Raw genomic sequence first — 17,825 nt, 5'->3', positions numbered from 1 at the left:
ATGGAGACCTTTACCTTCAGGCAGAAATTGCCCAACTCATGTCTCTCATCAATACCTTCTATTCCAACAAGGAAATTTTCCTTCAGGAATTGATCTTGAATGCTTCGGATGCCTTGGACAAGATTCACAATGAGAGCCTCACAAACCCTTCCAAGTTGGACAGTGGTAAAGAGCTGAAAATTGACATCATCCCCAATCCTCAATAAAGGTCCCTGACTTTGGTGGACACAGGCATTGGCATGACCAAGGCTGATCTCATAAACAACTCAGGAACCATTGCCAAGTCTGGTACTAAAGCATTTTTGGAGGATCTTCAGGCTGGTGCAGACATAACTTTGGGCAATTTGGTATAGGACTTTATCCTGCCTATCTGGTGGCAGAGAGAGTGGTCGTGGTCACAAAGCATAATGATGATGAACAGTATGGCTGGGAATCTTCTGCTAGGGAACTCTTCACTGTATGAGCTGATCATGGTGAGCCCACTGGCCAGGGTATTAAAGCCATTCTCCACCTAAGAGGAGAGGTGGGTCAAAGAAGTGGTGAAGAAGCGCTAGCAGTTCATAGGCTATCCAATCACCCTTTATTTGGAGAAGGAACGAGTGAAGGAAATCAGTGATGATGAGACAGAGGAAGAGAAAGGTGAGAAAGAAGAGGAAGATAAGGATGATGAGGAGAAACCCAAGATTAAAGATGTGGGCTCAGATGAGGAGGATGACATTGGTAAGGATGAGAGAAAGAAAATAAAGAAGATTAAGGAGAGATATATTTATCATGAAGGACTGAACAAGACCAAGCCTGTTTACCAGAAACCCTGATGGCATCACTCAGGAAGGATATGGAGACTTTTACAAGAGCCTCACTAATGTCTGGGAAGACCACCTGGTAGTCAAGCACTTCTTCATAGAAGGTCTTTTGGAATTTCAGGCATTGCTGTTCATCCCACAGTAGGCTCCCTTTGACCTCTTTAAGGACAAGAAGAATAACACCACTAAACTCTATGTCTGTCGTGTGTTCATCATGGACAGCTGCGATGAGCTGATACCAAAATATGTTAACTTTATTCATGGTGCTGTTGACTCTGAGGATCTGCCCCTAAATATCTCCTGAGAAATACTGTAGCAGAGCAAAATCTTGAAAGTCATCCGCAAAAACATTCTGAAGAAGTGCCTTGAACTCTTCTTTGAGTTGACAAAAGACAAGAAGAACTACAAAAACTTCTATGAGGCATTCCCTAAAAATCTTAAGCTTGGAATCCATGAAGATGCTACTAATCGGCGACACCTTTCTGAGCTGCTGCAATATCACACTTCTCAGTCTGGAGATGAGATGACTTCTCTGTCAGAGTATGTCTCTTGCATGAAGAAGACACAGAAGTAATCTATTAAACATAGAGCCGGTGGCCAAATCTACTTTTGTGGAGCATGCGCAGAAGAGGGTCTTTGAGTTGGTAGACAATGACTGAGGCTACTGATGAGTATTGCATGCAGCAGTTCAAGGAATTTGATGGGGAGAGCCTGGTCTCTGTGACCAAGGAAGGTCTGGAGCAACCTGAGAACAGGAGGAAAAGAAGAAAATGGAAGAGGGCAAGACAAAGTTTGAGAACCTTTGCAAGCTCATGGAGGAAATCTTGGATAAAAAGGTTGAGAAGGTGACAATCTCCAGTAGGCTTGTGTCTTCACCCTGCTGCACTGTCACCAGCATCTATGGCTGGACAATCAATACGGAGCGGATCATGAAGGCCCAGGCACTTTGAGACAATAATACAATGGGCTACACGATGGCCAGAAAGCACCTGGAGATCAACCCTGACCACCAGATTGTAGAGACACTGTGGCAAAAGGCAGAGACAGACAAAAATGACAGCCTGTCAAGGACCTGGTGGTGCTGCAATGTGAAACTTCACTTCTCTCTTCTGGCCTCCCCCTTGAGGACCCTCCAGACCCACTCCATTCACATCTACCACATGGTAAAGCTAGGCATAGACATTGAGGAAGATGAAGTGACAGGGGAAGAACCCAGCAATGCTGTCCCTGATGCGATACCCCCTCTTGAGGGTGATGAGAACGTATCTCACATGGAAGAAGTAGATTAGGAGTTGCCACTGAGAAATCTGCCCTCTGTATAGTTTCCCTTGGCTCCTACAGTAGCCTTGAATGGCCCTTTCCCACCTGGCTTCCTCTGCTGATTGATGTTCTAGTGGCTTTTCTCCTGTCCTTGTGTCTTAAGGCAGGAAACAAGGGCCTTAAACCCCCAAACCCTATCTAGTTTGGCAACGGGGCTGGATGTTGTATAGTATTTTTGGTTGTTTTACTTTGTTCCAAAATTAAAGTATGTAAAATAGAGAAGATGCAGTTTTATACAAAAAAAGAAAAAAGAGGAGTTGAAGGAAATAAGGTAACCGTGAAAGAGAAAAGCACAGACTGGAAGGACAGAAAGTCAGAAAGTCTTCTTCAAAATTGGAAGAAATAAAGTTGTGTTCTTATGGAGTAGAAGTTGTCCCAGAGACTTAGTTTCACATACTCTTATCTTCCTAGCTTCCAAACAAACATGCAAGTGGCTCTTCCTCTCTCTCAGGAAACTCAAACAAACTCTGTGTCATTTGCAATGGAAATTAACACTTCACAATCACTGTGTGTTAATAACTGTAAAGACACCAAGTTCATGACATATTTCTCATATTTAATATCTGTTTAAATATATTAGACTATATAATAATTTTTCTGCATCTGACTATATTAATTATATATTATATAGCACTCTGAGTTATATAACATAAAGACATTTATAAGTAGGTAAACATTAAATTGGCAGTGTACATATTAGTAACTGAACATTAACAAAATAATAATAACCAGATATTATTTAATGGGAGAGTCTAGTATTTCCTGATAATCTTGCCTTTTTAAATTCCTCCAGTAAAGTTTATAGCCAGCAAGGACAAATACACTGATCATAATGATTACCCCTCCAAAGACATCATAGACACTAGGAAATATGTGTAACACTAGAAGCTGCAGGACCATAGCTACCACAATCTCCAGATGCTGTACTGTGCTGACCAAAGCTGGATGGAATTTGTCCAAGGCATAATAAACTCCTAAAAATGCCACAGTGGAACAGACGCATATAGCAATGAGATAACTCCATGTTTCTCCATCTAATGGAATGATAGGTTCTTGAAGAACAAACATAGTAGATACTCCCCAGATTGTCCCAGTCCAACCGAAGGTAAACAGGGCAGTCCACATGCTGATCTTCTCCCTGATGGACCTGTATACTATCATAGAAAGAGCAGTGGTCAGTCCAGCCATCACAGTCATAGTGTACCCAAAGGCTTCTTTCCAGGCATTTAACAAAGAATTGTCTTCATCTACAATATTGGGGATCATGACAAGACAAACACCTAAGATGCTGCAAAAAACTGTAGCCATGTCAACATAAGCCATTTTCTCATCTACAAGTAGAAATGCCAAAATGGCACTGAACACTGTGGTTGTGGCTCTCCACATAGTGGTGCCATTGCTGGGAGGAACTATTGAAAATGATGTATAAGCACAGGTAATAGAAATGACATTGCATACACCATAAAAGAAGAGCCGTAATCTGTATCCACTGGGTCCAAAGGGAGGCTCCTGGTAGTAACACACAACTAAAACAGATAAGACCTGCAAGACAGAACGGATAAAAATCAGTTCTAAAGATGGAACTTTAGAACGGTCAGAAACAAGCCTAGTGATAAGAGCCACACATCCATGAGCCAAAGCAGATCCAAACAGCACTATCCACATTTTTCGGGATTGAAAAATATTTTTTTCTGCAAAGCTCTGGAATTGTCCAATCTCATTAGTCATTGGGTCTTCTGTTGGTGGAGGCTGAGGATCCATGGTTCCGAAGAAAGTTCTACCTTTTCTTTTCATTTCGCTCAGCAGACCTTTCTTTGGATTTTCTTCCATAAAATTTCCATAGTCTTCATTGATTTCTTCATATCCATCTTCCCCAGGCTGGGGATAATGAGAAGTATATTTCACCATCACTGTGTTGGGATGTATTTTCACCCGTTTTTTTACTGGATACTTTTTGGATGGAGAAGTATCCATTTCTTCAATCAATTCTATTAAAAATAAAAGAGACAAATGTCATATTCATTCCATTGAAAAAAGAATTTCTATTCTGATAATATGCACCACTTCAATGACAGAAAGTAGAGGTTATAACAGGAGCCTAGGAAAAAAAATATAGGAAAAGATGATCTGGGACTGGGGTTATGGCTCTGTGGTAGAGCGCTTGCCTAGCACGTGTGAAGCCCTGGGTTGGATCCTCAGTGCCACATAAAAATAAAGGTACTGTGTCCATCTATAACTAAAATAAAAATTTAAAAAGATGATCTGGCACTATGCTTATCACATCTAAAGAACACAGTGGAATCATTCACCCTTCTTCACTCACATTAGATTTGTCCCAATTTCTCATCCTGCTTGTTTTTCATTTATTTAGCTCTGTTTCTCAGCATTACATAACATACTGATATTTTTTCCATCCTACTCATTTCTCTACTCATCCAAAAACACAGAGAAATAAATAACAACTTAGACCAAACTTCTATTTTTCATTGTGACCAGTTGTCTGTATTATAAATTATAAGTGGATGAGTCCAAAGTGTTTTGTGCAATCAATTATAAGTTATAGTAATTTCACTCTATGCTTGCCATATATTTTCAAATATAAAAATACACTGAAATTAAAAAATAAAATGCATTTAGTAGCACATGCATTGTTGGTAAGAATAAAAAAATGTACACACTTTCTGATAAGTAGTTGGGCAACATATGTTGAGATTTTAATTAGAAATGATCCTGTACTAAGCAATATCACTTTTATGATTTTTACCATGAAAAAGTGATTACAAGATGCTTTTTACATTCTGAATAAAAAGAAAAGAAAAAGAAGAGAAGGGAAGGTAAAAGAAAAGAACTAGTGGTTGTGATGATGTGTACCTATAATCCCAGCTACTTGGAGACTGAAGCTGGAGGATTGCAAGTGTAAAACCAACCTGGGCACTTAGTGAGATCCTGTCTCAAAATCAAAAAACTTTTAAAAGAGGGTGGGTTTGTGGACACCCTGGATTCAAACCAAATTACCACCAAAAAAAAGGGAAAAAGATAAGAAAATTTATTTATATTTCCTTACATAACAAAATTATGACTGAACATCAACAAAAGAAACTAATAGTGTTTGGGGTAGTACAAGGAAGAAGAATAGAAGAAAACCATTTTGCAGTGTACTTTTATATATTTTTTTTTGAGTCATGGTATTGTTAAAAACTAAAGAAAATTTTCATCTATTATTTAAGAAGAGAGCATATAAAAAGTATGAGGAAATGTATGCAGGAGAGGTCTTTGTAGCTAACAATAATGAATCTTTATACAGTGGAATAGTATGCTATGGATCCATTAAAAATGACAACGTGGATCTTTACTAACATGGAAATATGTCTACCACATCTTGTTGAGGAAGAAAAATATCACTTTATTTTGTTAAATAAGAATTAAAGAAATAATGCCTATAAAAAAAGCCACAGTGCCAGCACACCATAAACTCTCAATAAATATTAGCAATAAATCTGATTTGGGGCTGGAGCTGGAGCTCAGTGGCACAGCGCTTGCCTAGTATGTGTGAGTCCCTGGGTTCAATCCTCAGCACCACATAAAACTAAATAAATAAAATAAAGGCATACTGTCTACCTACAACTACAATTTTTTTAAAAATTTTGATTTCTTTTCATCTATAATTATCTTATAGATGTGTTTTTACTTTGGGTGATTCTTTTAGACCAGTATTTGCTCATTCAGTTATCTTTCTTTCCTTCCTTTCTTCCTTTGAAAAAATTCCTAATTCCTTTCCAGTGACTCCTCTTTTCCCCACTATAAGATAGGAAGGGAAAGAGAAGAAAAAGAAAATTTTTTTTTGTACTCATGACTCCCTGGACCCTTGCCAAAACTCATCAGTTCCAGGATCTTAAACCATGGCCCAGAAATCAAATCTAATTCTGTTCTTTGACACCATCTGGATAACCAACTGTTCTATTCTATTTACTCTTTTTTTCTTCTAAAAGGGACTGCCTTTGGCTGGAAAGTCATGGGGAAAAAAACACCACCATCTACATCTATGCCTCCAAGTCCTTCAGTCTCCTAGCATGGACCCCTCCCTTGTGACCCTTCCAACATGCCCCTATCAGGCTAATCTGACTATTCTTTATCTCAAACTTCTAGAACATTTCCGCTTCAACTCATCGTTTCACTTCAATAAGCTCAAACTGAATTAATAGTCCTGATCTCTCAAGTAGATTTTCCTCATTTATATTTGTGACGTCCCTCAAACCAGAAACCAAAGAATACTCTGAATTATCATTTTTGCCATCACACTCCCATTTGGTCATCAAACTTACTGTTTTTATCTTTGAAATATTTATCAGATTTTGCCTTTTCCTCCAACACTATTTTACCTTTATGATTCTGGGACAAGTTATTGTCAATTCCTATCTAAAGTAACTGCATCCTATTACAGTTGTATGTGAAAGTAGCCCTTGAAAAGCTCATGTGTTAGAAACATGTCCAATGTAGTAAAGTTCATAGATGAAATGATTAGATTATGATGGTTGTAACCTCATCAATGGATTGATCCATTTGATGGGTTATTAACTTAAATGGACTACTGGGTGGTAACTGTAGGCAGGGGGAGCAAGGTTGGAGGAAGTAGGTCACTGGGCATATGCCCTTGGGGATTATATCCTGTCCCTGGATCTTTGCTCTTTTTCTCCTTCCCAGCCACTATGAGCTAGCAGCTTTCTTCCACCATGATTTTCTTCCTCATTTCAGACCCAGAGCAATAGAGCCAGCTGACCATGGACTGAATCTCTGAAACTGTGAGCTGAAATAAACTTTTCCTCCTCTAGTTATTCTTGTCAGATATTTTGGTCACAGTGATGAAAAGTGAATTAACACAGAAACTGATATTGAGAGTAGGATCATTGCTGTGACTAACCTGATCATGTGATTCAGAAGCCTCTGGTACTGATTTATGGGAAGAGTTTGGAAAAGTTCAGATACACAGGCTGGAGAAACCTCAGAATCTTGTAAGCAAAGCTTACAATTCTGTTGAGAGCTCAGAAGACCAGAATACAGATAGGAATGCAGACGGTAAAAACTGTGCTCATGAGGTTTCAAAAGAGAACGAGGACTCTTGGGAATTGGAGAGAGGCCACATATGATACATTCTAGCAAATGACTTATCTATATTTTGTTCATGTCTTGAGACTTTGCATATGAGACCAAATTTAAAGGTGATGATGGACTTGTGAATCTGGTAGAGGAAATTTCATAGCCAGCACAGCATACAGGCACTGGCAAGAGTATTGCTGGATGTTTTTTTGCTAGGTTTACTATGTGAATAAGCAGCAGAAAGCAGAGAAGATTTTTAAAACTTGCAGTTTGACCATAAAGGTGTGTAAAAACCTGGATCCCAGGAAGTTATGGTTATTGAAGAAATTACCATCACTAAGAAGAAGCTAAGTACCTTGTACAGAGACAATAGAAAATATGCCTTGAAGGAATCTCAGCAATCAGCAAGACCATACCCACAGCAGGCCCAGGAGTAAAACCTCTTCCTCTAATAGAAGACCATGGGGGCAACTGCTCACACAGGCGTTCCTAGAAAGTTATTTCTCCAGAATTAGTTTTACTGCTTTCAGTTGCCCAGGCACTCAGAGGCCATGGTCCAAGGAGATCTGGCTACTGCTTTATCTGGTAGTATATCTTCTTGTCAATCACATGGTACTGATTCTGCAGGAATGCAGGATGCTGGAGTTTTAGGGTTACAAAGACTTCAACCAAGGTTTCAAAGAAAGACCTGTGAGGCCTGGCAAAATGTGGCAGGGTCTAAATCCCTTGAGCAGCCCATGAGAAAGAAATGCATGAAACTGTGAGAATTAAACCAACACTGGAATGAAGACCCCAGGGATTAAGACATGCCAGTAATGTGGAATATCTGCAAAGAAAAGCTTTTGGTTGCAGAGAGAGCCAGCCTAAGAAGGGAGGCCACATGGGCTACAACCAACAAGGCAACAAGGGCAGGGCAGCCCAGGTCCTTTGGAGTTCATATCTCACCACCGTGTACATGAGATGACAAACAGGGATTTACAGGACCTAATGTTTACCTGTCTGAGTTTTGATCTTGTGCTGTTTCTGTGCCTTCTTTTTAAGCACTTATTCCTTCCTTTTGGAATGGGAATGCTTACTCTGGGCTACTATATATTGGATGCATGTAACTTGCTTTTGATATTTTCAGGGCCTCAGAGCCAAGAGTTTGCTTTGAGTCTTGGGGAGACTTTGGACTTAAGACTTTTGAGCAATGCTGGAACTGTTAATACTATAAGGACTCTTAGACATGGACTGAATGCAATTTGCATTGTAAGATGGACATGAGATTTTAGGGGTAAGGGTAAACTGTTATGGTTTGGATATAAAGCATTCCCCAAAAAAGCCCATGTGTTGGAAATATGATGTCCAATGTAACAATGTTCAGAGATGGAATGATTAGCTTATGAGGGTTTTAGCCTCATCACTGGATTAATCCATTTGATTAATCTATGTGATGAATTAATAATTTGAATGGACTACTGGGTGGTAACTATAGGCAGGTGGGGCAAGGCTGAAGGAAGTAGGTCACTTGGGGTGCGTCCTTGGGGATTATTTCTTATCTCTGGGTCAAGCTGCTCTTTCTGTTTCCTGGTTGCCATGAGTTGGGCAGCTCTCCTCTACCACACACTTCCACCATAATGTTCTGCCTCATCTTCGGCCCAGAGCAATGGAGTGGCCAACTGTGGATTGAATATGAAAAACTCTGACCCCAAATAAACCTTTCCTCCTCTAAGTTGTTCTTGTCAAGTATTTTGGTTACAATAATGAAAAAATGCATCCTAACTAGCCTCTTTGAATCCCAATCTTTCTCTAAAATCCATCTGTATGTTCCCACTGTCACATTACTCTGTCTTTAAAACATTCAAACAAATCAAAAACTTCCCTCAAGGCTTTCCTATTCAAGAATCTAGAGTTCGCTACAGACCTACTCTCTACCTTATCAAATTTCAACTCCTCTGCCTAGCTCCCAATACCCTGCCTAATATAGCACCTATCAATACTTAGCTCCTTAACACAAACACTTTGATCGGAGCAATCAGTCTAGTGGCCTCCCTGACCTCATTCTATGTGTGCATATTTTATTTCCCTAAGCCTTTATTCTCACCGACTCCCTTCTGCTGGAACTTTTTAAACACTGCTCATCTTTTAAGGTCCAATACAAATTCTATCTTTAGAAACTAGCCTTTCCTGACCTCTCCACTCACTTGTTTCCTCCTTCTTCTCCTCCTCCTCCTCCTTCTTCTTCTTTGTTTAAACATCTGCAGTTGTTCTTCCAATCTAATTTTCATAATCTAATCACTTTGTTATCTAGTTGACTCAACTCAGGGCAAGTTTTGTTTCCAGTTACTAAACTCAAATATGCTATGTCATATCTCCGTTCCTTGATGGACAAAAATTATCTTCTTCCTAACTTAGATTCCATAACTTTCCATTCACCATTCATTGTTGAATTTTTATCTTATATTCATTCAAAGCTTTCCCTTGCCCACTGCAGGCAGATCTATAGGTCCAGCGACACGAAGCAGGGGCAGCTGTGGTCTGCTATTTCACTCCTCCTATTCTCTCCCATTGAAGGCCATGGGAAGGAGATATATTTCTCTCAGATGCTTCTGTCTCATTCTTTTAGGTTCTATCTCCCCTAGTGTACTGGCAAAGGGAGGAAAGAAATGGAAAGGGACATATGTCTCATAAGTTGGCTGCTGTTATATAATGAATTTTTGATGTATAAATTTAGCTAGACTGAACTACAGTTCCCAGTTACTTAATCAAACACTAATCTAGGGCTGAAGATGTTGCTTAGTGGTAATGTGCTTGGCTAGTGCTGACAACAAACAAAACAAAACAACACTAATTGAAGTAACACTATGAAGGGCTTTTGCAGATGTGGTAAAAGTCCCCAATCAGTTGACTTTAAGTTTATGAAAAATAGACTATAGTGGGAATAGGCCTGACTCAATCAGGTAAGTCCTTTAAAACAGTACTAGGCCTTTCTTAAATTCAGAGAGTCAAAATATTGATGCTCTTGGAGTTCTAACCTGCTCACAATATATCTTTTCTTACTGCTTGTGGACAAAAAGCTTCAGACATACTTATGGGCTTCCAATTTGCTTTCTGCCCACTTGCCTGACTGAGGATTGAACCCAGGGCCTCTAGCATATTCAGCATCAACTAGCTCCTAATATCCCCTTCCCACCCACCTGCCGGCCCAGACTTCAGAGTTACTCATCCAGCCCCACAATTGCATATGCCAATTCCTCATAATGAATCCCCTGCTGGTTCTGCATCTCAGATTGAGCCCGGATGCTGATACCTGTTGGAATTCTCCCTCTGCTCAGCTCTTTGTTTCTCTGACATCCTCTAGGTTGCAAGTATGCAAATGCAGTTTATCTCAAGTAAATTCTCCAGGCTCTCCTCAATGCACACATCCCCAATATGGGAAAACTGTATCCTGAGGCTTATAGTCCACAGATTTTTGCTGTTTGGCCTGCTTGCCTGTTGAGAAGCTCTCTTGGGAAGACACTAACAGTATTTTCTTAGCCCCAGGAAACTCACCTCTCCCTGCCACTCTAAACAGACATGATAAGGATCACTTATCACTGAACTCCTCTCATACTTCCTCTGTGTTCAGGAAAGCAAAGGGCAATTAAAATGTGCTATCTAGGCAGTCTTCCAACTGGGGAATGAGAAGGCACACCCAACAGTTACAAATAACTAGTGACCTTCGCGTCAGTCAGCTTAAGCAGGGAACATCCCTCTCTTTTCCCCAATACGGAAAAAACATATTCTTCTTAGAATAAAGTCCCATGACTGCTAATATGATCCCTGTGACAGATGTACCTTCCAGAGAGAACCACAATAAGTATGTTTGGGGTTTTATATATTTTTAGTTGTCAATGGACATTAATTAATGTATTTATTCTTATGTGGTACTGAGAATCAAACCCAGTGCCTCACACATACTAGGCAAGTTCTCTACCACTAAGCCACAACTCCAGCCCCATGTTTGGGCTTTTTTAATGTTTGACATATTTAGAAGGAGAGGCAGGAAGGCGGGAGATCCGTGTCCCCTCCCATTGAAAGTAGATAGGCTTTCAAGACTGGTTCAGCCAACAGAATATGGCAGAAGTGGCACACTGATCTTCCGAGACTGGGTCCCAGAACTGTTCCTTCCTGGCTGGAATACTGATGCATGGAGCCCCGAGCTGCTGCATAAGCAGTTTGACTGCTGAGGTCACAATGTTGTGAGGAAGCTCAAACGCACCCACGTAGAGAAACCACATGAAGAGGCTGTGAGAGTACAAGAAAAGAAAGAAATGCCTGGTCAGCCCCAGTTGCTACAGCCACCTGCTATTCCAGCCACCTACCTAGCTGCAAGTACATGAGATGCCCAGAGTCGGAATCCCTTACCCATGCCCTTCCCAAATCCCTGATCAGCAGAAATCACAACAGATAATAAAGTACCTGTAACTAAAAACATTCTACCAATTGAGCTACATACCCAGCCTTCTCCCCAATATTTTAAAGAATAAAATAGGAAGGTGAATATTCTTCAGTGATAGTTAAAAGTAGAAGACCTCTTAGGAAATGATATCTAGTCTTTGTAATGTATAAAGCTGCTCCCCCGCCCATCAGGTACAACTATTTTCCCTGCCTCCCAACCACTTGTCAATCTGAGAACATCCTGGCTAGCTATTGGTTCATCAGTCAGCTTGCAAGTATCCTTCTCCCATATTGGTCCCCTGTTAGCCCAGCAGAATTCAACTGTTTACTGTAGCTTCCCCGCCCTCTTTTTCCTTTCTTCTGTCTGTCCTACTCACTTTTCTCTATCCTCCTGGCTTTCCACTCTCTCTAGTGCACACCCTTTCTTTTCCTTTCTATTTTCCTCTCATTTTCTCTCTTACCCTGCAGGGAGACACTCTGTTTGCTTAATAAATTCCCTTATGTGATTTCCCGGGTCCGGCGTGGTTTCGTGGAATTTCCTTACAGTCTTAATTGATTGATTTTGGAAAGTAGAATATTTTGTCCTCCTTTTGTGGGATCCTTCTGAAGCAAGAAGAAAGTCTTATTCAACAAACTCTTAGGCATTCCTGAGTTTCTTTGTTAGTCCAGTAACATATATTAAACTAGCATTTGTATTGTATAATTTGTGTTCATTTCTCTCAGTAAATTAGTTTATAACAGATTCCAGAATTTCTCAAAGATGCTACCATTATATTGAGTCCCACTGATGCAAAAGTCTTCCAATCTAAAGGGATATATACAAATTTTCATCAGTCTCTCAAGTATTCATCTAATTCCTGGCTTTCATGAATAAGTTCTTGAAAAAAACCTGGAATCCTGATGGGCTTTTACATTTTGCACATCTTTGAGTCTTTCAACTCAATTAATAAAACCAATTGTGGTACCATACACTTAGCACCATGGTAGGTGCTAGAAATATGAAAATAAATAAAAGAGATAATCTCTGTTCTCATAGATCTTACAGACTAGTAGGAAAGATGAGATATAAGTTCAAATGTAGTATTTTAAGAAGTGAATAAAGAAAGCCAGGGAAGTACAGGGAGCTGTTGGAGCACAGGCAAAGATTGTTTTCCAGGTGGAAAAGGCACCTGAATTAGAACCTTAAGCATATGTAATAAGCAGTCAGGTAAAAAGAAGAGGAAACCAAAGAGAGAAGAAATTTAAGAGTGAGAAATATTGGCTTTTAGTTCTGGCTCTGCTCCCAAGAAGAGTAATAAGAATTATGTCTATTTTAAGAAAGTTTGGGATGATAATTTGTGTTTTTTGTTTTTTGGGTTTTTTTTTTGTTTGTTTGTTTGTTTGTTTGTTTGTTTTTGGCAGTGCTAGGGATTGAACCCAGGGCCTTGCACATGCTAGGCAAGTGCTCTACCACTGAGCTGTATTCCCAGTCCACAATTTGTCTTTCAAATGATTTCACACTTCTAAGTGTTTCGATACCTCTCCCTCCCATGCAAGATCACTTTTGTGGTTGAGTGATCACAACTTTCTGGGCACTGCTTAAAGTATTCAGACCAACGTGCCACCTTCCTCACAGGGTTCCTTTAATAGGGGTTTACAGAGGGAGGGTCCTCCAAGGCACAGGGCTCCATTTGGGCCAAAGAGACCAGCTTAGTCAAATAGAGATAATATGAAATAGAACCAAAGGCCAGGCTGGTGGCGCATGCCTGTAATCCCAGTGGCCCACAGGGCTGAGGAAGAAGGATTACAAGTTCAAAGCCAGCCTCAGCAAAACTGAGGTGCTAAGCAACTCAGTGAGACCCTGTCTCTAAATAAAATCAAAAATAGGGCTGGGATGTGGCTCAGTGGTTGTGTGCCCCTGAGTTCAATCCCTGGTAACCACCCCACAAAAAAGAAATAGAATCAAAGGAGAAGCCTGCCTAAGTACAAATGTATCAACATGAAATGCCAGAAACAAATGGATTAAAAGGGTACATTGTTGGGCGTCCACTTGAACAACAGGCACAATCCGACAGGCACAATCCAGAATGGAAAACATAAAACCAATATTTTTGTCCACTATCTCAGTTTGAATCCTTAGGACAATCCTCTAATAATGGCTGCAGCAAACAGCACTGGTAATAACTTCACCAGAAACTATGCCTCCAGATTGACACCTAAAGTTGTAAAATCCTTTGATATAAAGGTTAGCCAGCACTCTGCAGAGGAACAGAATAAGTGTGGGTGGGTATATGGAGGAGGGAAAGAGGGAGGCAGGGAGGAAGAGAAAGAGGTGAGGGAGGGTTTTAGAATGGTGAAATAGAGATGGTCACTTTCTTGGCTCTCTGTGGCATGAAACCAAGAAAGCAGTAGGCAAGTTCTCAGCAAGGTGAGTGAACAAAAATAAAGGGGGGAGGATACATTACTGGAATTTAATACTGGATATTCAAAGCAGATTGGGGACTCAAGAGGTTGGATATAATAAAATAAGGAAGAAATCCCCAGGGCCACAGCCACTGCCGCAGCCAGAGGGACCAGCAAGAGAAGTCCCTCCATGAGCAAAGTAGAGGGATAAGGGAATAAAGGAATATACATTTCTAGGAGGCTTGAAGTGTGTCTGGGTAACAGAGTTTAGAGATCAAAGACAACACTCTACTAAACTCAAAGAAACTGCCCAGCTAAACTTCTCCTTATGCTGGAAAGAAGCCGAATCTATCCCAACTGCTTGTAGTGGACAGAGGAAAGAACCATTTTGCAGCTTCAACATGGGGCCAGCAGCTGGAGAAGCTGATTTCTGGCAAACCTGAGTTTGACCCAAAATATAGAAGCTGATTTCTGGCAAACCTGAGTTTGACCCCAAAAACCTGGTAAACCCACACTGCATGACACAGTGTGCCTAAGTGACCAGGAAAAAATAAAACACTGAGAGAGGTTTACACAAGGAACAACTGGTTGTGGAAAGGCACCCAGCTCTCCCTCTCCAGCTCCAATCTAGCTGCTTACAGAATCTGGCCAGGAATTTGAAAGGGCGGGAGCAGGAGAGATTGATTTTGGAGACTAAACCAGAGACCAGGGAACATAGGGTCCACAGGTGATGTAGTAGATTAATAATTGGCTCCTCCATCACATGGAAGCCAGGGGAGATTTTTAGGGTACAGTCTTCCAGTATGGACTGGCAATTGCTGGTTATGGAGGTGCACTGACTTAAAATCTTCAGATCAACTGGCATTCAGCAAAGAGGTGTTCTGCTTATGGGATTACCTCTCCCACTATAGCAACCCCACCCTGAGGGTGCAGCAAGCATCAACTCCAGATGACCCACCTAAAACTGCTGAGAAGGGAAGCTGAGAATATTTTGAACTCCAACAGAAACAATTATTTAACTTTTCATCAAGATCTTTTTTTTTTTCCCCTTTTCTTGTTTAATCATGACCTTAATTGTTCATGGATATTTATACATATTCATATTTGGTTTTGTTTCTCATTTCTAGCATCTTTTTTTTTTTTTTTTTTTTTTTTTTTGCAGTACTGGGGATTGAACCCAGGGCCTTGTGCTTGCAAGGCAAGCACTCTACAACTGAGCTATACCTCCAGCCCCCTCATTTCTAGCACTTTTGATGCTAGTTATTTTTCATGGATTAGTTTCTTAAGGACTAGAATGTTTGATTAGTATATTTCAGTTTTGTTTTGTATTCTTTTATTTTTATTTTTTATATTTTTACATTATGTATATAAATGCAAGTGTGTATATATATATGCGCATATACATGTATGTATGTATATATGTTTTTTCTCTCACCTCTTTCTCTTGATTCTTTCTTTGTTTTCTTTTGCTAACAGCCAATCTCTGGTGTTCTTGTTTTGACTCTTACTTTAATTTTTTACTTCTATCATCTCTCCTCCTCCCTCATAATTATCACATCATATAGCACTTCTGTTCTTTCCCTGTCCACCATTTGAAATTGTAAACCTTTTTGCAAACTTAGTGTTTTTATAGTAAGCAATAACTGAACATATCATTTCTCTTGATTGTGATAATTAACATTGTAGATGTCATAGTAGGAACTATTTGGTTTAATGTTGAATATTGTTTGAATTGGTTGTTGTTATTATTTGTCTCCCCTGAAATGGTGAGGTACTGGAAACATTCAGGGACACTGTAAGTCCACAGTATAGAAACTCTACTGCCTCATATTCATAGTGTTAGATGGGTAGACACAAAAAAATGTGAAAAAGCAAGGGAAAAAAATCACCCCCCCCAAAAAAGATACTTCAATAACAGAATTCATCAACACCATAATGGAAGAAATGTCAGAGAAGGAGTTTAGAATATACATAGTTAGACACCTGCAAGGTAAGAGATGATGTAAGGAGTGAAATCAGAGGAAAATTACAGGAAGTGAAAGATCACTTCAATAAAGAGAGATTCTGAAAAAAAATCAAGCAGAAATCCTCAAAATGAAGGAATCATTAAATCAAATTAAAAATTCAATGGAAAGCATCACCAATAGACTAGAACACTTGGAAGACAGTTTCAGGCAATGAAGACAAAACATATGATCTTGAAAATAAAGTTGCTCATGGAGAAAAGATGTTAAGAGACCATGAACAGAACTTCCAAGAAATATGGGATAATATGAAAAGATCAAATTTAAGATTTATCAGGATAGATGAAGGCTCAGAGATACAAACCAAAGGAATGCACAATCATGTCAATGAAATAATATTAGAAAATCCCCACTAAGGCACATTATTAAGAAAATGCTTAACATACAAGACAAGAATAGAATTTTGAAGGATGCCAGAGAAGAACAAGTCACATTTAGAGGGAACAATTCAGATCTCAGCTGACTTCTTAACCCAGACCCTCAAAGCTAGGAGGTCTTGGACTAATATATACTAAGCTCTGAAAGAAAATGAATGGCAGCCAAGAAAACTATACTCCAAAATGTTGAACTTCAGAATTTATGATGAAATAAATCCTTACACAATAAACAAAAGTTGAAAGAATTCGCAGCTAGAGAGCCTGCACTACGAAACATATTCAATAAAATATTTCATGAAGAAGAATTGAAAAATAAAAGTGAAAACCAGCAAAGGGAGGAACTACATTAGAAGAATAGTCAATCAAAGGAGAAATTAATTCAAGTAAAAACCAAAAATAAATGAAAATGACAGGGTATAAATTTCATTTACCAATAATAACATTGAATGTAAATGGCCTAAACTCATCAATCAAAAGGCATAGACTGACAGATTAGATTAAAAAACAAGACCCAATATATGCTGTCTCCAAGAGGCTCACCCCATAGGCAAAGACATCCCCAGACTGAAAGTAAGAGGATGGGTATCATTCACATGGATAGTGTAAATAAGCAGGGGTTTCCATCCTCATATTAGATAAAGTGGACTTCGAGCCAAAGTTAATCAGAAGGGATAAAGAAGGACATTCCAAACTGCTTAAGGGAATTATATACATCAAGAAGACTAAGATCATAACTATTTATGCCCCAAACAATGGAACACCTACTTAGATCAAACAAATCCTTCTCAATTTCAAGAATCAAATAGACCACAACACAATAATTCTGGGCAACTTTAACGCACCTCACTCATCACTAGATAGATCCCCCAAACAAAAACTAAATAAAGAAGCTACAGAACTAAAAAATACAAATAATAATTTAGGCTTAACAGACATATATAGAATATTTCATCCATCTATGACTGAATATACTTTGTTCTCAGCAGTACATGGATCATTCTCTAAAATAGACCATATCTTAGATCACAAAGCAACTCTTAGCAAGTACAAAAAAATAGATAATATGGGGGGGTTTGGAGTGAGCGAAGAATGCGGGAACTTTATGTAGAAGGAAATGTGACGGAGGGGGGTATGAAAAATGGTGGAATGAGACAGACATCATTACCCTATGTACATGTATGATTACATGAATGGTATGAATCTACATCGAGTACAATCATAGAAATGAAATGATGTACCCCATTTGTGTACAATGAATCAAAATGCAGTCTGTAAAAAAATTAAAAGATAAATTTTAAAAACAGAGATAATGCCTTGCATTCTATCAAATCATAATGGGATGAAACTAGAAATCAACAGTAAAATAAAAAAAATAGAAACTACCCCATCACCTGGTGATTAAATAA

General features: G+C 39.3%; 1 protein-coding gene and 1 pseudogene across 5 annotated transcripts in view; one reads left to right on the top strand and one right to left on the bottom strand.

Annotated features, from left to right (window-relative positions):
• LOC306637687 (heat shock protein HSP 90-beta-like) lies at window positions 1–2,208 on the top strand (annotated as a pseudogene). The gene has a single exon. The product of its transcript is annotated as a heat shock protein HSP 90-beta-like (transcript).
• A 474-nt stretch (window positions 2,209–2,682) lies between these two features.
• SLC35G2 (solute carrier family 35 member G2) overlaps window positions 2,683–17,825 on the bottom strand; it is a 42,473-nt gene continuing 27,330 nt past the window's right edge. For 3 of the 4 annotated variants that reach the window (XM_079101166.1, XM_079101167.1, XM_079101164.1), the window contains exon 2: window positions 2,683–4,111. In XM_079101166.1, coding sequence (XP_078957292.1) covers window positions 2,859–4,097 — 1,239 coding nt within the window. In that variant the 5' untranslated portion in view covers window positions 4,098–4,111 and the 3' untranslated portion in view covers window positions 2,683–2,858. The remainder of the gene's footprint in view (window positions 4,112–17,825) is intronic. The other variant, XM_079101165.1, reaches the window with a different exon arrangement.

The sequence above is a fragment of the Sciurus vulgaris genome (assembly GCF_902686455.1).
Source record: "Sciurus vulgaris genome assembly, chromosome: 10".
Classification (NCBI taxonomy): Eukaryota; Metazoa; Chordata; class Mammalia; order Rodentia; family Sciuridae; genus Sciurus; species Sciurus vulgaris.
This window is presented reverse-complemented; position numbering and strand designations above follow the sequence as displayed.